This window comes from Sander lucioperca, chromosome 4 (assembly GCF_008315115.2).
Source record: "Sander lucioperca isolate FBNREF2018 chromosome 4, SLUC_FBN_1.2, whole genome shotgun sequence".
Lineage (NCBI taxonomy): Eukaryota > Metazoa > Chordata > Actinopteri > Perciformes > Percidae > Sander > Sander lucioperca.
The window spans coordinates 19,245,700-19,272,147 of NC_050176.1; the positions used below are offsets into that span (position 1 = coordinate 19,245,700).

The 26,448-nt window shown below is 39.7% G+C and overlaps 2 protein-coding genes across 3 annotated transcripts in view; both read right to left on the reverse strand.

Moving 5' to 3' along the window:
- Nucleotides 1–18,897, reverse strand: part of myh11a (myosin, heavy chain 11a, smooth muscle) — a 29,889-nt gene extending 10,992 nt beyond the window's left edge. The window contains 15 exon segments of the mRNA XM_031309632.2: nt 76–249; nt 351–503; nt 626–744; nt 925–1,020; nt 1,127–1,270; nt 1,448–1,546; nt 1,987–2,050; nt 2,172–2,264; nt 5,344–5,370; nt 5,498–5,597; nt 9,424–9,451; nt 13,841–13,997; nt 14,360–14,724; nt 18,691–18,738; nt 18,741–18,897. Coding sequence (XP_031165492.1) covers nt 76–249; nt 351–503; nt 626–744; nt 925–1,020; nt 1,127–1,270; nt 1,448–1,546; nt 1,987–2,050; nt 2,172–2,264; nt 5,344–5,370; nt 5,498–5,597; nt 9,424–9,451; nt 13,841–13,997; nt 14,360–14,724; nt 18,691–18,738; nt 18,741–18,882 — 1,809 coding nt within the window. The 5' untranslated portion in view covers nt 18,883–18,897.
- Nucleotides 18,898–23,061: 4,164 nt separating this feature from the next.
- On the reverse strand, nt 23,062–26,186 carry cep20 (centrosomal protein 20). 2 transcript variants are annotated; one of them, XR_004897206.1, is made up of 5 exons: nt 26,091–26,186; nt 25,097–25,294; nt 24,714–24,798; nt 24,188–24,380; nt 23,062–24,137 (listed from the first exon to the last, which is right to left on the reverse strand). XR_004897206.1 is itself a non-coding variant. In XM_031309627.2 (4 exons), exons 1-4 carry the CDS (start codon nt 26,116–26,118, stop codon nt 24,251–24,253), a joined length of 441 nt encoding a protein of 146 aa, XP_031165487.1. In that variant the 5' UTR covers nt 26,119–26,186; the 3' UTR covers nt 23,062–24,250. The 2 variants fall into 2 exon arrangements, 1 of the variants encoding a protein (XP_031165487.1); XM_031309627.2 differs by having other exon boundaries at nt 23,062–24,380.
- Nucleotides 26,187–26,448: the final 262 nt, after the last annotated feature.

A 26,448-nucleotide genomic window follows, 5' to 3' on the forward strand; every position in this document is an offset into this window, starting at 1 on the left:
GCGCCAGACAGGAGAATGAGATGAATTAAGTGGATTTAAATAACAGCGTGCTTTTATTGTCTCAAGGCCACTCACCGGCCTCTCGATGAGCTCAATGCAGGGCTGCAGGTCGAGGCCGAAGTCAATGAAGTTCCACTCGATGCCCTCCCTCTGGTACTCCTCCTGCTCCAGGATGAACATGGTGTGGTTGAAGAGCTGCTGCAGCTTCTCATTGGTGTAGTTGATGCACAGCTGCTCAAAGGAGTTGTCCTGCAACAACCAAAAAATGGGACTGAAGAAACATATAATACATGAAAATGTCTGTGTGTTTTTATAAGCTACACAACAGCTCATTTGTTCCATGTCCATACCTCAAAGATCTCAAAGCCGGCGATGTCGAGGATTCCCAGGAAGGAGGCTCCCTGGCGTTTGGTCTTGTCCAGGGCCTTGTTGACTCGGCCCAGGATCCAGCGGAACAGTCGCTCAAACACAGCTTTAGCCAGGGCTTCAACAGCAAAGTCAGCCTAACAAATACACATAAAGAGAAAATATCCATATGACAGGGTTGGGAAGTGATCATTAAATGTGGTATTTGTTTTATTGCTCGTTTGGTTCTTATGGCACTTATGTTCACTCCCTGTAGTACCTGCTCTTTGGTCTGTGCCTTCTGCACCACCTCTCTGCCCACTTTGATTCGAGGGGTGAGGATGGCACGGGTAAAGTCTGTCACATTGATGCCCTGCAGGTGACATACCTTCTGGGCCGCTAAAGAAGAAATATGTAGGTACACTTAACACAATAATGCTTTTTTTGTACTGTTATTTTCTTTCACTGCTGTAAATAAAAATAACTTCATGTGAATTTTATACTGTAGTTTGTGAAATTGGTAAAAGTTGATACCACATGATAACACGTTTCTAATAGAGAAAAGTTGTTGTGTCTGACCTGTGTTGTCTGGCATAGTGGCCTGCTCCTGATTCCTCTCTTTCTTGAACTCAATGTTTCCCAGCTGCATGACTGTGGAGCACACCTTCAAGATATCTGAAACATGGAAACATGACAGTTAGCATCAAAGAGAAACAGCAGTGGCACCTCCAAACAGTCTATCCTACTCTTGCCAAGTTAAGATCAGAGTTATCGCTGATACCGGTTCTCTCCTCTTCGGTGAGGCCCATGATGCTCATGGCCTCCATGGTCTCTTCATACATCTCATCGTCTGATGAGCCGGGAAGCTGAACGTGACCCGAACTCAGGAAGCGGTAATTACTGAAGGGCTCCAGAAGAAGCTCCTCTGAAAAAAAAAACACACACACACAACGTTAAGCAGTTTGTGAATGACTAATTAACCTTCTGTGAATTTGACAGTGATGATGTACCTCATTTGGCCAATTAATCTGCAGTAACTGTTCAGCAGGATGTAATATTACTGAGTTTATGGAACATAGAAAAGCAGTATGTTTTGACTCACCACGCAGTTTGCCCTGGGCACCAGCAATCATGTAGTAGAAGATGTGAAAAGCTCTTTCTGTCTTTGCTTGTCTGATACAACGAGACTTCTCCAGCAGGTCTGAGAGTTTCAGCTGTTAAAGAATAAATTCGGCACTGTGGAGAGTTTAGCAAATAAACCTGTGTTTAGCCCCGATGTTAGGAACCGTGTAATGCCATTTTTTTGTCTAATAATAGAATAATACGATAAAAAAGACAGATATCGAATAATAATCTAAATTTAAATGTGTTATGTTAACAACTTTGAATAACATATCTAAATTACATATCTTAAAACACATTTTACAAGGGCCTTAGATAGTATTGTAAATGTCAAACAAAATTTCAGTAAGTAAAGTTGAAGAAAATGTTTAGAAGCAAATATAAATCACATCTTGGATTAGAAGTAATACTGAATGATCCTAAATGTGAGATAGCCTTCTTAAGACATTTGAATTGAACAAATGTGCATTTGCCCTAACAAAATCTGTTTTCCCAGAGCAAGAAAAACAGACAGGATACAAGTCTCAATGTTGGCTCCAACGATGTAGCCGGTCACATCAAAGTTAATACGGATGAATTTACCCTGTGAGTGAGATAAGAAAGGAAGACGTTACAGGATGAAATGCTGTGATTGACAAAACATGCTCTAAAGAATTACATCAGAAACAAAACATAAAAACTGCTTCTGAAAATAGCAAACTCACAAATCGGGACGAGTTGTCATTTTTGATGGTCTTGGCATTTCCGAAGGCCTCCAGGATGGGATTGGCCTGCAGGAGCTGCTTCTCCAGCTCCCCCTAGTGACAACAGTGGTATACAGAAACATCACTATTATACACTGATTGGTTGCTGGAGGTGGGGTGTAGTAGGTGGTGATTGGTGGGGATGAAATGGTTCAGGGTGGATATGGGTTGGGGAAGGATTATCAGAGTATTATCACTGATGTGTTAATGACAAGATGAAGGACTTGATTGGCTCAAAAAATAACTCAACTCCTTAGCGATCAATGAAATTGCTGTAAATCTGTAAGTAGCTGTAATATGCAGCGATGTACAGTAGTGAAGTAGAACTACTTCACTACTGTACTTAAGTATTAAAAGGCTGTATCTGTACTCTACTGGAGTATTATTTTTTTTTCTCCTACTTCCACTTTTACTTCAGTACATATTTTCGATGATTTTAATACTTTTACTCCGATACATTTTTTATATGCTGCATCGTTACTCGTTACAATTATAAAAATGTTACGAATCATTCCAAACCCACATTATCACTGCCAGAGCGGTAGATGGCTCTGTCACCAGGTTTGATGAAGCTGGCTCATCATTGAGCGAATCAAGTGATCAAGCTGTCTTATAAGTCTTTGTTAGTTTGTTTCAAGATGGAAGAACCAGAAACACCACCTTCAACTTCAAGTGATTGTGGCGGTGAGGATGAGGAAGGAGACCACCCCTGTTCCTACTTAGAGTCCATGTTTTCATTTGTCAGAGTGAAAGACAATTCATATAGAATAAAGTGCCTACTCTGCCTCCTGAAATATTGTGAAATAATGGCCTTCAAAAATTCACCGTCGAATTTGAAGAAACACATCAAGGTAAGTTACAAATATAATACACAAATGGCACACCAGCTTGAGCTTTCAGTAAGCGCTAACTAGCTACCCACGGTTCATGACATGCTGCGGTGTTGTATATTCATGTCCTTGTACTGCTGCTACAGCCACAGGAATTGTGAGTGTCCTTTAGGCTAAACATTTGAAATTATATAAACAATATGATATTCAAACTTTTGACTGCTTTCTTTAATAACTACATAACACAATACTTGTACTTTTACTTTCAGTACTTGAGTAGTCAATTTTAAAATAAACTACTTGCAATACTTAAGTACAAAAAATGTTGAATACTTGAGTACTTCCACTTAAGTGTGGTGCTTAAAGATCACTTCAACTTCTACTCAAGTCACTTTTTTGATAGAGCACTTGTACTTTTACTCAAGTCTGGGTGTCTAGTACTTTATACATGTCTGGTAATATGACAATATAATTCCACACGAATCCTCTTTGACTTTATTCAGTACATTCTGTTACACAGAGACATGGCCTAAACACATCTCCATCAGTTTTGAGAGAAAGGGTTAAAATGAGTAGAAGCTGCTGTTGCTGATGTGGAAACAGAGAGAGAGATGGAAGAGTGAGATATGATGGGTCAGACCAGGCATCTGAATAATGTTAACATTACAAAACCTTTGATGAATCCTGCCAAAGTATTTGCATTCAATGTGTCAAAAAACTAAAATGCTTCGTATTCACAAACAGCCTTCTGGAGATGCGATTTGCTTCCAGCGTGACTGCAGAGCCTGCGGACTGGTGTGTTGGGCTGGGTGATGGTCAGTAAATGAGGCAGTCACCCCGTCACTCTGCATCCAGCTAATCCACCTGATCAAAGGGGTCCGTGTCGGCCTAGCATCCAGGTCAGGTGCTGTAGATCTCTACCTTAAATATTCTCGCTTAAAAACACCCCTTCAGCTACCCTGTAAATGAGCTAAAGCCATGAAGAGGAGAGGAGCATGACTTGTGTTAATATTGTGATGAAAAAATGGCGACGGTGAGATGAGAACAATGAAGCTTAATGATGACCATGTTCAGACCTTTGCTAACTTCACTGAGTTTGATTCTGAGTTCTTACACTAGATGGTACATTTAAAAACAAGGCAGTCATTTCTCAAAAAAGTAGAGTCAATAAAAGTCAATCTTTTTTAAATGTTTAAGGAAAAACAGGAAAGATACAGACCAGCTGAAGAGGTGCAGTTCAGAGTTGGCAGAGCAGAGAGGAGGGTCTTGTTCATTTAAGTCACTGGAGAAAAGAAAGGAACGAAAAGAGAAATAGAGCAAAGCAAGATGGCAAGAAAGCAAAAGAGAGCTGATGGGAAGGATTGTTCTTAAGACAGTGTTTAAATAAAACGCTCAAGCACATAGCTAAGAGCAGTTGGCTGAGTCAAAATAGTGCCTGAGGAAGAGAAAAGGTGAGAGCAGAGAAAAGAGATAGACCCAACGCTATTTCTGTTTGCGCTTGGTCGCTAGGTCGCTAGGTTGCTAGGAGTCTTAAAGTCCTACTGAGGACAGCGTACTGTACAGCGTTTCCTCTGGGGCAGAGACACTGAGGCTGAGTGGGGTCAGTGGCGAAAGGAAAACATTACTTTGTCCCACAAATGAATCCTTCCGATACCCACATCAACGCCAGAGCAACACCACAAACCATCAATGTCTAGCCAGGAGCCTTGGACGCCATCTTACTCTTCCTGAACAACCAACGGCGCACCGCAGGTCAAATGGCAGGTGAGAGGACAAGGAGGAGGGGAGGGAACGGAGAGGAAGGGTGGGGAAGTCGGTGCTTAATAGATCAGAACAGGACATGCTCACACTGTGCTCGTTGATCTGTGAGAGACCCTGTCACTGCCAGGGAGGCTCCAATCTCATCTCCACTGGCAGTGAAAGGGTGCTCATAAGAAAATGGATGACACAAAATTCACCATGATGAACCAGTTCAGGAGTACGAAACACTACACGTCCTTCACTGAACATTCGGCAGATTTGAAAAGTGACTGCGAGACAGTACTATGATTATGGTCATGCAGTCTAAATCAACTGTTGTCGGGTAAGATACAGAAATGACGAATGTTAGGGTAAACACCTTCTAACTCAAGAACAGTAAGATTTGGGATCTTGACCCTTGGTGTAATAACAATCCATACAAACAGACAACAATAGTTTTGGGTAACTCAGTGACACTTTCTTCATGCACTTTTCTACCCTAAAGAAGGAACACACACAAACAATACACACAAAACACACTCCAGGCATTCCCCTTTACTCACGTAGGCAAACTGTGATCCTGATTGTTGCTATTTGGAGGAAATGGCGATATACAGGATTAAACTGGACAGTTTCCTACATGTTGAAGAGTGAGGGAACTGGCTGACAGATCCTAAATTTTAGTACAACATGATCTCTTTTCACACAGATACTTACAGCACTGCTGTCCTTCTTGCCTTTATGTGAGGAGGCCACGACAGCCAGATATTGGATGACCTTCTTGGTGTTCTCCGTCTTCCCAGCACCAGACTCTCCACTAGAGAGAAAAAAGTGAGGAGGGGATTAAAAGATGCAGAGGGGAGATAGTGAGAGGGAATGAGAGAGAATTAGAAGATAAGCAGCACTGACAGGTACTCTTTTCACAGTTCAATAACCCAGTTTAATTGAATGGAAATCATGTGCGGCAGAGATAACCGCATGTCTGAGTCTGACTCAAAGCATAATGTTATTGTTCAGACTGCCTACTACACACTGATCCCTGTGTGCCCAGATCCTTACCAACTATCACGTTCATATCCATACCGATTTAATGAAAATTGTTTTTATTTTTTTTAAACTAACTCTTTTCACTTATTTTAGAGCTTTAAAGAAATAGTTCCTACCAAGGGGAAAAACAGCAAGCCTGGCTGTTTTTTAAAGAATATTTCTCTTGGCATTTCTGCCTTTATTTGATAGCAAACAGTGTAGAGATAGATAGGAATCTTGGCGAGGGAGAGGGGTGTATGATGTGCAACAAAAGTGGTATGCAGCTTTAACTGTCAGGCTAAAGCCAGGGGCTAGGTTTCCAGTCTTTATGTTAAGCAAAGCTATCAGGCTGCTCTTCTCATCTAACTCTCTGCAAGAAAGTGAATAAGTGTATCTCACAAAATGCTGATTTATTCCTTGAAAATGGAATGGCTGCTCGTAAGCAGCACCGAACTAATGGCCTGAAAAATTCATGACAACAAAATCAGTGTATATATAGCTTTAAGAAACCTCTTATTTACAACAATTGACAGTTATATGATGGATACCCTCAAACTAGTCAGAAACCTAACAGTTAAAATGTACTATGTTGTAAAAGACATGTTATAACTTGAACCTTTTCAAACAGAAGCAATAACACATTCTTTCCAGAAAATGATCCAGGATACTTAGAAAGACCAAGTTGAATGATACCAGAGCCACCAGCCAGCAGTCCAACAAACAGACACATCCTGAGCCATGGGGCCATAAAAGGCATGAGATGCTCCCTGTGTTAGGGCTTGGCAGCCCTTAGGAGAATCCAATTACTCTGTCCTGTTCAGGTTTGGTAAGGATATACGACATCCAGCCTCCTAATGTAGGCAGCTGTTAGTACAGAATAAATTGTGATGGGAGTTTTTCCTCCAGATGGTCTATCAAACTGCACCTCCAGCTTACCATCAGTACAGGTTTCACTGACAATCATTTGATTATTTGAAAGGATTGAATGGATTACATCATACTTCAACAGAGGTACCATATTTCTAATATTGAGATGTGTTATTATGATTTTGTAAAATTTCAGCTTTTCCACTTGTAAAATATTGAATATTTAAAGAATGAATAAAAAAAAATGAAAAGATGAGGAGCGTTCTATGGTTAACTGTCTACAACTCTTGAGTGTGCAACCTGTGACGGGATCTGCAGAGGCAATACTTTATGTTAAAGGGTTACACACAAGTTTGAGAACAATAGTTGTAGACAGCACAAACACTTATCCTCTCAGACTTCTGAGGATAGGAAATCCCCACAGTGTAGCTACATTAAGGGGAGCCCTCCATTATTGATATGATGCATTCAAGCCATCAGCAGGGTCAGAAAAGGCACACACAGACACACACACACACACACACACACACACACACACACACACACACACACACACACACACACACACACACACACACACACACACACACACACACACACACACACACACACACACACACACACACACACACACTGAATGAATTTTAGGCCAAGGAAATTGGTGACCCTGCTCAGATGAAATGTCAACATCTCAAGAATGGATTTAGCAGGCTCTCAGCTATTTCCCATGACAAATTCTTGCTCCTAGTGTTAAGGAATCTGAGGAATACAATCTCTGCTAGAATTTCCAGAATACACACTGTATGCATGATACATTAAGGAGTTAAAATAGTTTCAAGGAACAAATTGAGTTCACACGTACGCAGCAAACTTCTCAGAAATCTTATCAGATAATTAAGTCTTTAGGAGAAGGTTGTTATAACAGTTTGAAAGTGTATGTTGCTGTTACAATGCCAAAAATGTGCCCTACTCTGCATTTCTTACATTATTTCCCACCTATAATGTACAATGATCATTATAACAGCATTTTCGCCATCTTAACCACCCTGCATTTCTGATCGTCTTGATCTGAGAAAGTGTTGAATTGTCCCTATCAATACAGAAGCAAGTCGTCCTTAAAAGAAAAGTCCCTAAAATTAAATGTACACAGGTCTCCCATGACAACATATTAACAAATACTTCATGCTAGGCTTGTATGATGGATTGTTGTAAAAAAACAATATTGAGAAAGAACATACAGTGTGATTAAACACATGTGTAAACACACATGCAGGAGAAGAATGCCATACGTGACATTCCATGTATCGGACCAGAAACATTTTTCCCATATATGGCTCCTGAGGCCTGCTGAGGCTAAGACCAGCTGTAGCTCAAACTGAAATCTTGAAGTGACTGTTTGGACCTGACTAATGTTCCACAGAGAAGGCAGAGTTTGTATTTCAGCTTTATTGTATCATATCACTTCCAGTATATCACTTTACAACTGTTTAAAATAGTGCTTCATGTTAGTTTTCTCACGTAAGCATAACCATGTTCATGTTCACCAGAACTGTAAACAATGATAGTCCTTCCTTGCACACAGACAGGGATAAATACTACCAAACTTTTCCAAAGTTTCCCTCTGATAAAGAAAGCTTGATAGTTGAGGAAATGGGTTGATGAGATCAAAGAATTTGCAGCATCCTGGCATCTATAAATTTAGAGTAGAGAGAGCCTAGAGGGGGCAGAGCCCTTCCTTTCATTTCCTTTAATGGGACCTCTGGATGCTGAGCAGCAAAGGTGCTACTGTTTACTCAAAACTAATCCGGGAAATACAGCAATTTGTATGTTAACCTGTACCAGCTACTAATCAGTCAATTAAAATGACTCAAGAACACAATACACTGTAAGTCCATTAAGGGTTCACTATCTCTACTTATTTGATTTAGTCCATAAAAGCCGTCCCTCTCCTTCTGATGACGTAAGCATGCAGTACATTTTTAGTGGAAGTGGACAGAGATAAACATAGAACGCAAGCCAGTGGGATGTACAGTATGTGAGAGTGGAAAGTTAGTTCTTAGAGATCAACCTAAGTGGCAATAGTTCCTAGAAAAAGTAGGGAATACACAAATTCATGACCTGGGCACACATTTATACAAAATGCAAAGCCTATTAGGCCACTAAAACAGGGAAAGGAAAAACAAACTAATTGGTTAATTAACTTTTTTTCCTATGAATTGAAAGTCAAATTTAGGCCAATCCAAAGATTAAGGTTGTTTGTCCCTGAATGTCCGATGGATGTCAAAGTTCTCAATAATTATTTGAAAAAATAAACAAACAAAAAGGAGCCCAAACATTTGCAAAGCTAATCTGGTTCTCCCATCAGCACGCAGGGCAAACATCCTGACCGAGGGTCTGAGAGGAGAGCGAGGCCACAGCCCTCCGGGACGCATTAACGCTCTTCCAGTTTGGCTCCATTTGAATAAAACACAATTCACTGAAACATTATCTAGCAAACTAAATCAGTCTGCATCCAGCCAACAACATCTTCAAAAATATCAGTTATATTATGAATGACTTCTTGCTGGTTGAGACCAGAGAGCTAGCTCATTTGTTTAACTCTGTGTTTACACAAGCATTATGTTAATTTTTCTTCCACATATACACACAGATACACAAGCAGCCTTTCTTCTAGCATCTATGTGACGTCTAGGAAAAAGTTTAAGGAAAGACGACAAAGTTGAGTTTGGAGGTGACAGATTTTTACTTACGTGCAGAGAATGGACTGGTCCTCACGATCTGTAGAGACAAAGAAAGTTTATAGTGTTAGACAAGTTTCATGACAATTCATTCACAAATATACAGTAAGTGTCCAGATCACTTCTAAAGGCATATGTCATTTTTTTTACTATGTACAAGCATGAGGACTGTTCTCTTCTTCCAGTATGTTTGGCCCGAGGATATTTTTACAGTCATGCACAATAGCTCAGTAAACTATCACATGTGAAACCACAAGCCTTTCTCCAGGAATAAAGATCAATCTAGTGTTAAACTTAAGACACTGGCTGGGACTCAGTTCAAGGCTTAAAGGAGGCTGTGTAATTTGCGAAGGCTCCCCGTGCCTAAAGAAACATGTAACTCTCACAAATACTTAGATTTTTAACCATGAAAATCAATTCTGAATGTGCTGAACATTAAGTCATTATACCGTCTCCAAAAATACTCCTAGGAGAAATACAGTCCATGTAAGGCTATTCTGTAACTGTATCCTTCGATACAAACCACTCCTGTGGGAGTACAGGGAGTACTGCTGAGAGAAAAGATAACTTTGCTGGCAGTAATCGACATGAAACATATTAGTAAATGACACCTGAGAGCTTTACTGCACAAATGATCCGATGTGGTAAAAAGACACAATACAGAGCATTCGCCAACAATTCCGCATCTTTATACAGTGAAGAGCATCATTCATGTGCAGCGTCATTATTTTCATACTGTGATTTATCACTGTGTATTACAGTGCACAGCATGCCCTGAACTGTAAACTAGCACAGATGCTGTTTCTCCGTTTTGACTCGACTTTGGCTGCTGTTCAATGGTTCCATTCCTTACACACGCATGCACGCACGCACTCACGCACGCACTCACGCATGCATGCACAAAATGCAGCCTGCACTTCCTAATTAAGGCAGATAGAGAGAGAGAGAGAGAGAGAGAGAGAGAGAGAGAGAGAGAGAGAAAGCGAGAGAGGGAGAGGTGGCCAGAGTTGTGAGCTTTTGAAAAACATCCAAAAACAACCTCAGTCCTGGCGAGAGACTCAAGGAGTAGAGACATTGCAAAAATATTAAGAATATTTTTGTGACAATGATTTGTTTAGGTTAAGTAAAACTTCAAATCTGACTTCATGAGAGTGTCAATGTCTTCGCACCTGTCTGTCAAACACAAATACACTGGGAGCACAGAGGAGCAGCACATCAGTCATCTGCTGCAGTGAAACATTTAAGGGGACAGCAAACTCCCTGCGAGAATTTCACATTTTTATCTCCTGGACATCAAAGACCGAGGCACAATTTCGGAAGAATGGGATCTCAGCCAAGATTGCAAGAAGAAAGCTTATGCGAGTTATCTGGATTTGCTGTAGTTATGCACCACTTCCACATTAACATGGGGACTGCTCAGACTATAGCACTCAGTGTAGACATCCTGCATCATTATTCACTACTTCATGGGTAATCCCACTAATACATAAACAATAACAACTCCCTGCCAGCCACAGTGTTTTTTAAATAAAGGCTCAAAAAGGATTCATAGATGTGTTGATTTAGTCTTAACCTTTTGATCGTTGAGGATTCTTCTGTGCAAAGGCTTATTAAAAGCATTTATACTAAGACCATCCTGAGGCTTTACAGTTCTTACATTCTACTATTCTTCCGTATACTCAAAAGCAAGCTTCCCTGTTAAAAACAGTTTGGATTCAATATTAAGCTCCTAAAGATTCAAACTTATTTTTATTGATTATCATAATATGAGACCAAGACATCCAAATTTGCAGCTAATTATTCTTCAAAACCTGGCAAAAGAGTGACAGTAACTGAGCACATCTGAGTCCTCAGACAGTACCTTCTGCCTGTGACTATGATTGAAAACAAGAGGGAATTTTTCAGGTATCCCAGGCTTTAAAATAACTTGTCTAAAGAGGTTAGGTTAAAATATCAGGCATATATAAATTCACATCTTAATTTTAATCTTAAGTTATGTTTAAAGAATGACTTTTCTGTGATAGTTTTTTTATAAAGTGTTTATAACCTCATTTTATTGTTTTCCTTTATCTTTTCTTTTGCATTTATTAACTGACAATGTACATTTTAAAACTGAATGGGTGGTCCACGATCTGAAACACCAATTGTCATTTCATATATCATGAGCCGAAGCAAACATCTGATTTGTTAAGTCTGAAATAAATGCAGCAAATCAAAACACACTCTTTTTCATGTGCACATGGTTTTCTGAGTGGTAGAAAGTGTGGGATTCTCCCATAGTCTGAAACTGGTCTGGTCAGTTGCAGCTTTATGGATTCTTCTGCAGGGATGAGCTGAAGAAGTGTAATCCAAACACCCACACAAACACCAATCAATCCTCCCCCTTCTTGTTTACTTGTGACATTGTGTTTACACACTTTAGCTAAATGTTATAATTTCCTGTGTGGAACTCGTACACATATCAGTGACCGTTGCATTCTTAAAGTAAGAGAATGCATTAAGCATTAATCCACAAGATCAAAGATCCAAAACAGATTTAGGATATTTATAATGACAATGCCAAAAGAATTTAGCAATTTGAACCCAATCGTAAAATTCAATCTGGTATGATGATGGTAGTGGTGCATAGTTACGAAAAAGGACAAGTTTGTGAATGGGCAACACAGAGTTTTATAATGAACAAGTATAAATGTTACACACTGGGGCTTTAAAGTATATCTAGCCACAGATTAGAGCTGGATATTGTTGCAGCTGTGTTTCTTAGGCTTCTTCTTTTTACACAATCACTCATTTCTAGGAACTTCCAAACTAATTTTAGCACCATTTAATCAATTCCCTTAAAATACAGAGACATTAAGTTAAAGAGACCACCTAAGAAATAGAACTTGAAGCTTAAAAGTTAGTTTTCACACTGTAACTGAATGCACTTGCTTAGCTTCTGTCTGTTGTAGCTAAAATGCTTGACGTCAGTAGTGCAACAATATATACCAATGTATTAGATTGATGATCAGTGTAGAGTGCATATTAATGTATTTTTCTCAAACTGGTAACGTACATTCAAAATGCTAATGGAAACTGGGCTGTCTGTATCATGAAGTTATATTGATACAGTATATTGAAAAATACTGCTTTTTTCCTGGGTCAAATCCTCCATGTCATCCTGACTGAGTGACTAAGTGAGCAGTTATATGAGTTTCTCTCTTTGCAGCCTTGCTTGAATGGTATGGTTTTGGAAGATTCCAGATAATCCCACTTTCTTTGGAGCTCCACAAACAATTATCTCCTGACTTTACTGTAAGTCCTGTCCAAACATCCTGTTTCATTGGGAAACTCATCAAACCAAAGCAGAAAAGTATGATCTCAAACCCATTCAATGGGGACTTTACACTCTCCTTTTTCACACAAGAAGAAAAACCTCAGTATTCACACTGACCAAAAGAGAGAGACAAATACAGTTAGATTTGAGTGAGGAAGGGGGAGGCTGCTGAAACAGGAAATGTTTACTGCCCTCCACCCATCTCTCAATCCAGATGTCAACTCCTCTGAGAGAACATCCTCACGTCAACATGAAGTCCAGTGGGCACGACCCCCTGGAATCACAAGAAACAGATTCTATGGGAAACCAGCTGCTCTAAAATCTGCAGGAAGACCAAGAGCCATTTACTGTAAGCACGACACTGCCAAGGCCACCTATCGTCACCTCTACAAGACACTGACTCTCAAATAGGCCATAAAATACCCATTTAGACTAGATTATTTTTTTCTCCATCTGTAACCAACTTACTTTGAAATGAACTTACAGCAGATAGGTGGAGCTATGAGGTTGCTTTTGGACTGTGCACAATGATAAACACAGTTCTGCATTTAAAACTATCAGCCTGACAGCGTTGGCCTGTTTGTGGTTTTTATTAACAGCTTGGTCAACATGACAGAGCTAAATGCTGCCAGCTGTCATCGCTCAGACAAAACTAGACTTTTGACAGGTCAGCTGATACCACAGCTCACCCACACTATGCTCTACCAGCAACACTTCAATTTGACAGAAAACATATGAGGCCAGCAGCTTGCAAGTGCTAACAGTTTGCTTGGTTATGTGTGAGAGCTGTCAATGAGTTACACCAGCTCTTATAGTGCTTTGTCATGCATGCATTTCATTTGATCAGTTTAAGTTATTGGATGATGCAGCCAATAACAGGAAGTACTTGGAGAAAGTAACTCTGGACAGGTTATAAGCTCATCACAACGCTTATACAGCTGAAAACACATAACTCTGGGGATTATTTTATGTTTCCAGTTTAGGTGATTTGCATGTTTATGCAATGTGGGAGTAACATACATTACAAACACTGGGATAACAAGAAAACTGCAAAAAAATAAAGGACCAGAAGGTAGATATCCCAAAGAGATAGGAGCAATGGAAACATCCTACCTTGCATCATGTTCCTGTAGGCATTATCAGCGATGGAGTAGATATGAGGGGGGACTTCATGTCGTTTCTTCCCTTTGTACATGTCAATGATCTTCTCTGAGTAAATGGGCAGCATTTTATAGGGGTTCACCACCACGCAGAACAGGCCGGAGTACGTCTAAAAGAAAGAACCACAAGGAAAATTAGTATGTGTGACAACTGTTTGTACACATTTGTTCTTGTATTTCTATAATTGTGAGGACTTTAACAAAAAGCACTAATAATAAAAATTTAAATACTGTAAGAATCCACGAACATGACGACATTTGGCTGTGCCTCAAGGCTTATTTAGGGTCAGTATTTGCATAAACATTTGGCTTAATATTAGGTTTTGGTTGAAATTAGGATAAAAGGGAATCAATAAATTCATCAGAAAATCCTCAAAGATATATAGATACAAACATCTGTGTGTAGTTACACATTGTTAGGGTGTGAGTGAATGATTGTGGGAGGATTCACATGTTTTTACTGTATACTTACATAAATAAGGCCAGAGAAGTACCGCTCGCGGATGTTGTGCAACACGGAGGCTTCGTTCAGGCAGGTGAGCTCAGCCATGTCCTCCACCTTGCTGAACTTGGGCGGGTTCATCTTCTGGATGTCATCCTTGTTGACTGTCACCTTCTTGCCATTGTCAGCCAGCACCACCAGCACCTCGTCGCCGTGCTCCTCCTTGATACTGGCCGCCTCAAAGCCATGTTTCTCCGATGGGATCCACACCAGCTTCTTGGCCGCCCAGTCAGCCTGAGCCATGGGGCTGTTCAGGAAGTCTTTGTCAACAAAGAGGAACTTCTCGTCCTCGGTTGGGGCCTTTGTGGACATCTTGGAGTGAGGTGGAGGACCAACTGTTGGAGTGAAGCAATAAATTAGACGTTAGATAAGAGTGAAACGGAAGACGGAAGAGAGGTGGAAAGTGAGTAAGTATTGGAAGGAAGGAAGTAACTAACGTAGGAAAGAACACAGGCAAGAGGGAACAAAGCAAACAGGAAGGAAAAAGATGACGAATGAGGCTTCAACACAACACTAAGATTTTACAGGACATCTTATTGCAGTGATGCATTAATTATAATTACAGAATTTTAGTGAAACATTTCACAACTCAAACTTTATAATACGCATCATAGATAAATACAAACCCTTCAGCTAGTATTCTTTTTTTCTCTCTGGGTTAAAAGACAACTGTTTGTGCACATGGTTAACTCTACACTGCAGTAAGCGATGAGTCTCTTGGTATGGGAGACATGCTACTAAGTAACTTCCTGCCTGTGATTGTAACTCAAACGGATAACATGTTTCATCCATCGGGGAGTTCCAGAGTTCAGTCACTCTCACAGACCTCCACCCCCTCTCGTCCCTACACTTTCACATATGCCACAAGGGAGACACACAAACAACTCTCCTCCCCAATTTAAATAGAAAGATTGAGGCTGGGAAATTGATTTGAATTAACTTGGTAACAAAGACCAGTACATTTTCTCAGCAGCTTTATCTGAAATATCCCTGAAACGTTAATGCTCACTGGCATTTACTCATACTCAATCATTAATTCAGTGCTTAATTGACAACATCCCATGTTTTCCGTGTCTTTACCCCTCCATCTCTCTCTCTCTTTCCCTGTCTCTCTGCTGGGAGTTTTCAGTCTTGTGCTGTGATGACCATATATGGGCCCCTTCTCTGGAACAGGACTCTTTTTTTTTTCTGCGGACCTAAACAGCAAGGCAAGTGAACTCCCAAACAAAGCCCATATAGGGAATAGTATGTCTCTTACTGGCCTTGTCGTTTACTTCAAAATGATAACAACGAGGCAGAAAGCCTGAGGGGGGGCTGGGGCTTTAACAATCATGCTTCATATGGGCCCCTAGCGGCATTCATTTTTAAATGCAACAGGCGGTGGCTAAATTATGAACAAGTGTCTGGGAGAGGTACCCGCAGTGAAAATTTAGTAAGAAAATATAAGTAAGAAATACAGCTTGGTTGCAAATATTTCAAGTATATCACCATGTTTCCTTCACTATACTGTTTATCCGAATCTGCGATTAAATACAATTGGTCCAGTGAGTCTAATACTATATTTAAACAATATTATGATCTGAGCTACTGAGTAGAAAACTTAGTGGTACCTGGATTACAGACAATGAGTCACTCATGTCCACAGGCTGTTATTTCACCCCCTCTCCAACCCTCTGTACATTGAGACTGGCACACAATTTAATTGAGTGGGAACTATGTAAAAAAAAAACAGTGAGCCTCCTGAGAAAGCCTATAAATGTACCCCAGGGACCAGCCAAACCAAATCACACAGAAACTACTAAAAGATATAGCATAAACATTAACTGGAAACACAGACAGACATTTCCTATCTGTCAAAAACTGCAGAGCAGGTGGATAAGTCCAGTGAGCTGAGAAAACAAGGAAGAGACCAGCTAATGCTTTGACGATCATCTATTTCTGCAGATAAAAGTAAACAGACTTTTCCTGACACTCCCACTGTGCTAAAGTATGTGCAACCAATCAAAGCCTTCCTCCTAAAGCCCTTTAACTTTCCTCACCACTGTGGCTTAATACCTTTGTAAAGTCTCCTCTCTTTCACTCTCTCTTTTGCTCTCTCTGTTGTGTCAACACAGCTTTGTACTCAGCCAGTGTCTTGAAGACATCTTTCTGAAGTTCAGGTGGATACAGACTGACTGTAAAGTATGACAAGGGCTCACCGCCATCACAAGGCTTTGGTTGTCACCATTAGAGATGTTCCGATACGATACTGCCTAAAATGCTGGTATCGGTATCGGGAAGTACTGGAGTTTATGCACCGATCCGATACCATGTAATAATGCCGTAAAGAAAATCTACGTTAAAGTAGTTTATTTATGTTCTTTTTCTGTTATAACTGACTGCCAAACTGCATAATAAAAGAAAGTTCTGTGGCATTCATGTTTCACAAAGAGTTTAACCTGAGCCAGACTGACAACAAAGATAGAAATAATATCACATCCATACAGGGATAGTAGTATACAGTTGTTAAAACATATATGACATAAATGTTATAAAATATATGACACACTGGTATCGGATCAGTACTCGGTATCGGCCGATATGCAAGTTCAGGTATCAGAATCGGTATCGGGAAGCAAAAAATGGTATCGGGCCATCTCTAGTCACCATATGCATAATTTGCCATGAGACTAAACTACTCATACTCCATTATAGCTAATGTGTTCACAGTAATAAATTACTAAAAAGTTCATATCAATTTAACTCACAACAACACAAGAACTTTAACACACAATCTCACTGACCTACTTAGTTCAGAGCAAACCATCAACTCAAAGCATTATCACATTTCTGTTGAGATTAGCTAAATCTTTACTGTCATTAGATTTTGGCCAAGATTTTTTTAAATGATTAAACACATCACACCAAGGCTGAGAAGAAAAAAAACTAATACAAATCTTAATTTTTTAATCTCTATTTAAAATGACAATAAACAAGTGGAAATGTCACCCAGGAGACTATGTGACCTATTTCTATTTGTGGGTGAAAGAGAGTGACCTGCAGGGCCTGTGAATAATTGTACTCATATCCTCTCTTGGCTGTTTCACAAACACTCTTCCTGTTATCATCTTCCTAATAATGCCTGTGTATGATGATTAGGATTACAGCAGGAAAATAATTAAATCATAAAGCGACTGAAGAACTGTCCATTTAAATACAAATATTGCAACCAAATAAACTGTCAACACATAACTTCCTGCTCTTTCCGAGATGCATTGAAATGATAAGTGCAAAATGTTAAGTCATAGGTTACAGCACACACATTCCTTGTCTTCATGTTGGCACACTGTGCACATCTGTGCCTGAAACAGCTTATCATGTGCAACCCTGGAAGTCTGCTTTCTAGGTAGTAGAAGTCCTTGTCAGTGAGGGTAATGCTTGTGTTTCTTTGAGCTGATGAACATTTCATATGTAGACTGTCAAAGGTAGTTGAATGTGCATATCACTGAACAAGTCATCAATGTGCATAATTATAGAGAAAACCAACTAACATTAAATGAAACCAGACTATCATTAAATGTTAAATAAACTCCAAAACCATCACTGATAGGTTTCATTGGTGGCGTGTGAAAACTGTCAGGAGGACTTAGTTCTCACTATAGTGTCTGCATCTTCAGCCACAACAGTTTCCACAGTTTGACTGACAGGCAGCTTTATACAACCATATTTGGAAAACATGAAACTCCATGGTTAGCGTCGTGCCAATTACATTTAGACTTAACTTCCCTTTACTTCCTCCTTATTGTATACTGCAGCCTGCTGTTATGAATGCTGCATGATTATTACAGTACAAACAGTCCACCGTCTAATACATTTGATTAAATACACAAATGTAGCTCTGTCCGAATGAAAAGTATTAATATCTCAATGCATAATGTAGGCTACTGTAGACCTGAGCACATGTCTGGGAGACAAATGGTCTAATTTTCTTCAATGAGTAAGTTAGCTTCAAAGAAGTGATGCAAATTGCAAACGAAGACAATTGTCAAAAACATTTAACTAAGCTAATAAGCTAAAGCTAATCATTTTCTAAATACCGTTTTATACCAGTATAGGAATGGTAAATTCCTATTAAATAAAGTTTTCTACCACCATGTTCAGAGTTTTAATTTTTCATTTGAACACATACAGGAAACACCCCCGCACCTTCTTCCTAAAACGAAGTTGAAGTTAACTTAAGCAAGTTGTGAGAGGGATGACAAGTGCACTACCACAGCATCAACACTCATAAAACGACACTCTACAGAAAATGATATACTTACATAATGTGAAAAAATGTGTGTTCAGGGGAGCTTTGGGTTTGGATAGTAAGGGTCTGGAGCAGCCGGCGTTGACGAGGTACTCCAAAAACGAACAGTCCAAATGACCCCCGTCAAATTAAGAGCCTTACCATTTAAACTGCGCACTGTAGCGCGAGGGTGGGGCTGCACGAGCTGAACCTCCTCCTCCAGCATCGTCCAGCGACAGGCAGCATCCACTAGCGGGGCAGGAGGCAGAGGACATGCGCACTGCGGACACCGGCAGCTTTGACGAGTCACAGTAAGGGATGATGTGAATGAGGAGGTGCTGAATGGAGTGGAGAGTCATGCTGCTGGTAAAATGTTGATACAAATTACAAAGTCAATATAACTAATATGTTTTAAAAAATGTTTAAACATTTGAAATGATTTCTTCTTACTGCTCTAAGTAAACTTGCACTTGCACAAGGACATTATGTTTGACTGTGTGTTTATATGTAAGGTATTCACACTTTATTTTCCATTTAATTCTACTGTACTACATCTTCTAGCTAAAGTTTTACTTTCCAGATTGCGATTTGGCTTGCAAAGTGTATCATAAACTACGACATTTAAATTAAATGAGCACTCAATTAATAAAACATATGGTAATATAGCCTACCACAGCAGGGTTCACTGTGCTGTCTAATGGGTACTTTTGGTACTTTAAGTACATTTAGCTGATAATACTTTTGTACTTTAACTTTTTAAACGTATACTTTTACTTGTAATTAGTTATAGTGGGAGAACCACAGGTGTTACTAATAACATTAACGATGGCTCAGTTCTTTTCAAGTGGCAGTGAGCCATGACAGTGTATTTACACCTGTGTATTTACTACTGTCTTCTTGAAAAAAGCCTAATGAGTATTTTCTTTCCTCATAGATGGGGTTGTTCATTTTACCCTGTTGAGTTGAAAGTTTTGTAACCCTTAAGGAACTGTGTGAATCACGGCGCATACTGTATTTTAGGTTTTAGCATCTATAGTCCTTTTTGCTGTGCTCAGAATCATACAATACAGGTTAAAAAAATGCATCACAATCATATACTGGAGACACAGCAACTAAAACACAGTGGCCGCAAGTTCCTCTCCCACACGCTGGAGGGTTTATAGGTTATGCAATCTGCTCCATGCACTCCTCATAAGGCAAGCTGTCCCCAGCACAGGAACCCCCCTTTACTGTAACCGCTCCAGAGAGATTCCCCCCCTAGACATAACTCAGAATTCACAAGATGACTGTGTGTGTACATCCCACACGTCTTCTATCGCAACGCACATCGCATTCCACTATCACAAACAGTCCAACCCCCCTCCATCCCTCTCCTGCTGCATCCCTCCTGTTTCCAGTGTCTTTCCAATGGAACTTCCTATATAAGGACACCGATCTATTTGCTCTAATAAATCAAGCTGCAGGTTGATAGCCGGGACATGTTTTGTGCCAGAGACGCACAGCACTGTGCTGGTGTGTGTGTGTGTGTGTGTGTGTGTGTGTGTGTGTGAGAAACCTGATGACAGACCAAAGAAGCAACATGGAGGAGGACCTCTGGGCTCCCCCTGGCCAACATCAAGGAGGTGGGGTGGCGTCAACGAAAGAGAAATGATGGTCAAAAACCTCAGGGAAAGACAGGGTGAGAGACAAGGCAGAGGGAGGGATGAAGAACGAGATGAGGAGGAGAAGGAGGAGGAGAAACAAAGCTACAGATACACTGAACAGAGAGGGTGCAGTGTGTGCCATATAAGGACATTGGGGTCTGCATGGAATCTCGGCAGCTTTCTGTGTTACTTTCAAAGTCTAGCACAGGCAAGCACCCCGAGCCCCAGTGACTAAATATGGTCCAGCAGCAACAGCATTGTTCAAACAAACAAAGTTGTTTCTTTACCTGTAAATTAGCTGTGACACACAAATGGTTTATGGCTTCCAAAATAAAGTACACCAAGGCAACAAGGGAACATGCTTTCAGAACCAGTATAGATTTTTTTTGTCGTAGAATGAAAGATGTTTAAGTATAAAAGATGCAATTTCAGTTTCCTGCTCTTGATCTGATTAAATACAGACTGTCAGATGATTTTTTGCATTGCAGTAAAGTGCTTTGCTCTCTAATCCCAACAGGTATATCACAGGACCATTATGACTGCTGTATATTTCTCTTTAATGTGATGTACGGCGATCACTGTGCGAAGGAAGAACAGGAATCTAAAAAAAACCTTGAAGGGTTCAAGTGGAAGTATGGGGGCACTGTGTGCTGACTAAATGAGTCTGTCCTAAACTTTGGCCAGAACATTTTCCTCCCCCAGTTGTCTGAGACGGAGAATAATCTAATAAAAATAGTAAAGTGTCAAAAGTGAGTCGACAGTGACATAAAAAGGAGCTGAGGCGGTGGGAGTGAACATGGATAAATAGTTTGGGAGAAGGATGGTTAAATCAATAGTAGTCAGTGAATAAAAAAATACAGTAGCTATACTGAATACACCAGTGGTTCTCAAACTTTTTTCAATAATGTAGCCCCTTTGAAATATTTTTTAGCCAAGTACCCCCTGACGAGCGCAAAGCACTTTTTGTAGAAAAAAAGGCTATATAAAGAGGTACACTGGAATGACCTAAATACAATCTTAATCGTATATGTTATATTAAAATATGATGCAACTTACTTGATGCAAGTAAATTTACACAACAAATGACTGAAGTTGCATGAATCACGTTCTCGCAGTTAACAGCGTATATGTGGGGACAGTCACATGTAGGCTACGCATTAGAATTCAACAACATTAACTCTAATGCAGAGACATATACAATTTCAAATTTGTTTATTAGGATAAACCCCTTGAGATGTAGGCCTATCATCTCATTTTCGAGGGGGTCCCAACATATAACACAATAATTACATAACAACAGAGAAGTGAAAAATCTAAACAAAACAAAAACAAACAACACCACCTGCATATGTTCATCAATACATTACAACCACCAAAAGGCCAAGATGGCCATTAATAAGTAAATAAGTAAACAGTAGAGTATGAGTGAATTTCTAACTACAGTCAAATATAAACATTAGGTATGGACAGTAGATATAAGGATTGCATGCATCTTTAATAACAGAGGCAGTTTATCTTAAAGTGAGCAGACAGGGCATGCTTAAACAAACCAAGTAAAGAAATTGATCTTATTTCCACAGATAGATTATTCCAATCTGCTGGAGCCTTAAACTTAAAAATACATAAACACTTAAACACACATGCACACATAAATACTAAAACATATAGTATGTTTAATGTTTTTCTTCACTTTCATGTCCTTAGATGGCCATCTATTGGAGAGAAAATATGTTTATGGATATGTTTGACACTCGTGGAATGCAATTGCTTTCTAATTTGAGCCCAGGAGCAAACATCAGTTCCCTCTGCTGCAGTCTAAAGACCACTACATTCAATACTATTTATACAGCTGTCTCTTTTACACACAACTAATTTATACAGTGCAAGAGAAATATTACCTCTTAGAGGGCAGGCTGCCAATCGAACAATCATGTGCCATTGTTCAACTTCCTCCATTTATATAGCCATTTTCAAGAGAACACTCATATCTGACTGGTGCCAATAAACTAGGCGCCTCAGGGCCACAGCCTTTAAGGGCAAATAATGTTTGCTCCAAGGAAGCAATGTAAAATGTCAAATGTCCCAGATGAGGCTCACCGTGACTCTATTTTCAGCATGCATAGGCACGCAACAACACATTATGGTTTCTAATGGGACTGAGAAGGGACATTAGGACATTGTATACATACAGTTAGGTGTACATTACATGATGTTGCACTGGCTGTGCTGATGGTAAATGGTTACATTTCATCTTTACAGGTACTCGCTCCATCAGAGGCACGGGTGAATTCAGCAAAATACACTGTGTGCTGCACATTACAACCTCATTCTTTCAATGAGCTAATTTGAGAGCTATGACCTCATCTATCAAAGTCTCTACAATCAAGAATAAGAGATGCAGATATGGTAGAGGAGACAGGATAAGTCAACTTCTAAAACCTAAAAATTATTTAGACATAGGTTATGTTCAACTAATGCGTCAGTAATAAAGCTGAGAAATAAATGGCTGGCCAATCAGTTACAGAAACTCAGGGCTTTAAGTCGTGTGAGATAAGAACGTCAAGATCCCTTAAATGGTGAGAGAGGAAGTGAGATGGAGAGAGTATTGGCTTGTTGCAGTAGATGTTTATGTGTCCAGCACGGAGAACTATGGTAGTTGTTCTTTGTATGTCTTGTTTCTTTATTGTATATGTATTTTTGTTGATGTATCTTTTATGAGTTGCTGAAATCAAAAGGAAGGACAAGGACCCTCTTTCCTTTTCGGAACAGTTCATATCACTTTAGTGTCGCTAACATTGCTGTTATGGAGGTCATAAAAACTTCACATCCCGGGTTCATAAGCTGCAGACAACACAGCAAGAAGTGAACAAGCAGGAGAGTTGCCACATAAAAATATCTGGCCAATGCCCCATTTCATTTAGCATAAAACGTGGATTATCAGCTATATGAGACCAAGATAAAACATCTTATTAATCAAGAGGTATCTAACTAGTACAGACAAACAGGGGTCAAGAATAGCAATGGGGCAGGGGCAACATGCGTGGGCTTGGCTGCACAAACCAACACAATGAGTGTCAAAATGTTAAGACAATCACAGGAAAGTAACTGAATGTGACTGTGGCAACCTTTCAGGTGCAGGTTATTCAGCACTATTTAAACTGTACTGTGATGATCTGCATTGCATAAAGCAAATGTTCAAAAGTACCAACTGTACTTGCAAATACAGTTCTGATTACAAACAATACACTTTCAAGTAAAATAAAGTTAACTCCTCATATATTTATACAGTTGAACAGACGTAAGTAGTAAGATCATTTTAACCACGGTATTAAGAGTACCCTGTTTTTATGCACAATGCCACATTCTAGATGTCTTCACCAAGTCACAACCAACAAAGTGTCACTCCTCAACCCTCTGTCAATAGCAGTCTTCAGCCGTTTCTTTGGTGAGGCTGCCACCATGTGGTAGCCAATAAAATAGCATTGTCACACGTTATTGATTCAATGACGTGAATACATAAATATAAACATTTATTTTTGAACAACTAAAAGACAATATAAAAGTATCAAACATATGTAAATTAAAATAGAGCAAGGACATCAAGGAATGTTATTTTAACATTTTGCCTGAATTAATGAGAGAACGAGCAATATGGATTAATGCAAGCAGTACCAACCGACTGATACTAAACCCATTGTAAAGTCAGATATTTAAACCTAAACAAAAAAGGCCATCTGGTATCATTGGCAACTTACAGAATAAAGCAATAGAAATGACTTGTGCATTCGTATCAGTAGTAATTCATATAGTCCATGCTGTAATGCCTGTGAACATTTAGTTGAAAACGCAGTAAAAACTATAGAAGGTTATTAGGTCACTTAAATCTCCCCAAAAAGTGTGTAAAGGCATCTTTTCAGTCCATCCTGTACCATTACTTGAGTGCATCAACTTTTAGGCATCAGGTCCAGATACTGTGTTGCTGGCAGTTGTACCAGCTGGCAGAGAGGCACCCCGCAGAAACACCTTTCCACCACTATCACTGCTGTTCACAAAGTGGCACACCAAGCCATAGAGCAGAGGTCTGCAAAGTAAAATGTGGAAAAAAAATGTAATTAAAATGTCTTTTAAGCAAAAGCTGAGTGAGAGAAAATGGGTTGGCTGATAAGGTCCTGGGCCAGAATCAAACCCAGGTCAATATGGTTACATTGGTACACACTATCATATTTTTCCAAAGCAGTAGTGGAGACAAGCTGAAATGATTGAAAATCTCTAGGTAGTTTAATATGGAGCTATGAAGACTGTGATGATTCAGAGAGCTTATGAAATGATTATCCTGTAAGTAACTGACCAAACTCCCAGAGAGTTTAGTAAATCTTTGAACAATGTGTTGGACAGCAGACTGTACTGCACTTACACAGACTTGGAGCTTGTATCCTCTGTGACTTTCAGCTCATTTGCCAGGAACTGTCTGTCCAAGGGAACTTCAGGTTGGCCTGACTCTGAGAAAACAAACACAGCTGAGTTTAGTAGTGCACTTTACTCTCCAATAGTGAGAGTGAGTTAAGTTTCAAAAACAGCAGCTGGAATCATAAATCATACTAAGAGTGTACTGTATTGTCTTTAAGTATAATACTCTATCTTTTGCATGAACACATGTCTCTACTTTAAACAACTTATTGTTTTTACTCCTTGACTATAAAGTGCTCAGCTCATATGCCCTTCTAAAAACACTTCCCCCAAAAAAACGCAATATTTTCGACACATAGGCTACCAGGTGAGTTTTATCTCTTCACCCACCTGCTGTCAGGACTGACGCAGTGTATCTGTACTTGTTGAACTCCAGGTACTCCCGGATGAGCTCGTTGATCAGCAGGTTTTCGTGGGACAGCGGCGGACGAGGTTCACGTTGGTCATCCAGGGCGCTGAATACCTCTGCCCGGATACGAGCCTTCAGCTGGCCCATCACACCACGGGACTCCAGGGTTTCCCTTACGGCTAAAATATTCAGGTTTTATTGTATTATTGGATTAATACGTAGTCAGGTATTAGATTAGGTGTGTTAAATGACAGTCAGTAAAAATGACTAGGAGCTTGGTTGCGTTCTGGTAGGTTAATATCTAGCTACAGTATTCAGCTAGATTACCGTAAACGTTTGGGGCGGTTCTTATTATATTTGCCTTACTCCACTCATTAATTTGCTATTTTAATGTTCTCCACTAGTTATTGCCGAAAGTAAATACCTCTTCAAATATGACTCAATATCGTATCCGAATCATTAGGAACCACTCTTCATTTCGGAATAACGTTAACGTAAATGTAACGTTACTTTATGTACAACCATCTTGGGCTAAAAGTAACCTAACGTTAACTTAATAGTTAGCTAGCTAGCTACCGCTAACCTCGCTAGCTGGCTGCAGTCCACTAAACTGGCGAGCAGTGTTGTTAAATCCACAAAAAAATAGAATTATGTGGCATATAAGTTGTATTTATGAAGGCCGAATTGAAATGTAGATTTTTAGCATTAGATACAACCTCGGGTCACTATAAGGCGTCAACTTGGTGACAACTAGGTTCACTTAGCTATCACAATTGTCGGATTTTTGAATGGAGACCCATACAAACGAGGGCGTCGTGTTGTTGTGGTTAAGCTAAAGTAAACTTAGCTAACTAACGTTAGAGTTACCAGCAATTTAACTAACGTGTGCAGTATAATGGTCCGTCGATTATATATTCCAGTTTGATTTAGGAATGGCATAAGTGGACTAAATTACGAAAGATAGTGAGCACTTACCACACTTCAGTTCAGTGATGGTCGCCATTGCAACAAATGTAAACAAACGACTGCCTGTCTGCCACAGTTCAACTCTACTCTACTCTACTCTACTCTACTTCTACCAGAGAATACTACCATAGACTTCTGCCATCTAGTGACGGAAGTGTGTAACTACAACTAACTGGTTGATCAGACCCCAAACCAAACATCACATCTTCACATTCCTTATCATGCATATTCCTAGGTCAATGTAATGTGTATTATTATTTAAAAATGTACGTCCCTTAAAAATGATCGTCAATACTGTTTTTTTTTTTTTTTTATTGTTTATGATTATTAGAAGACAATCAAGCTGAATGTATGTGGATTCAGAGTC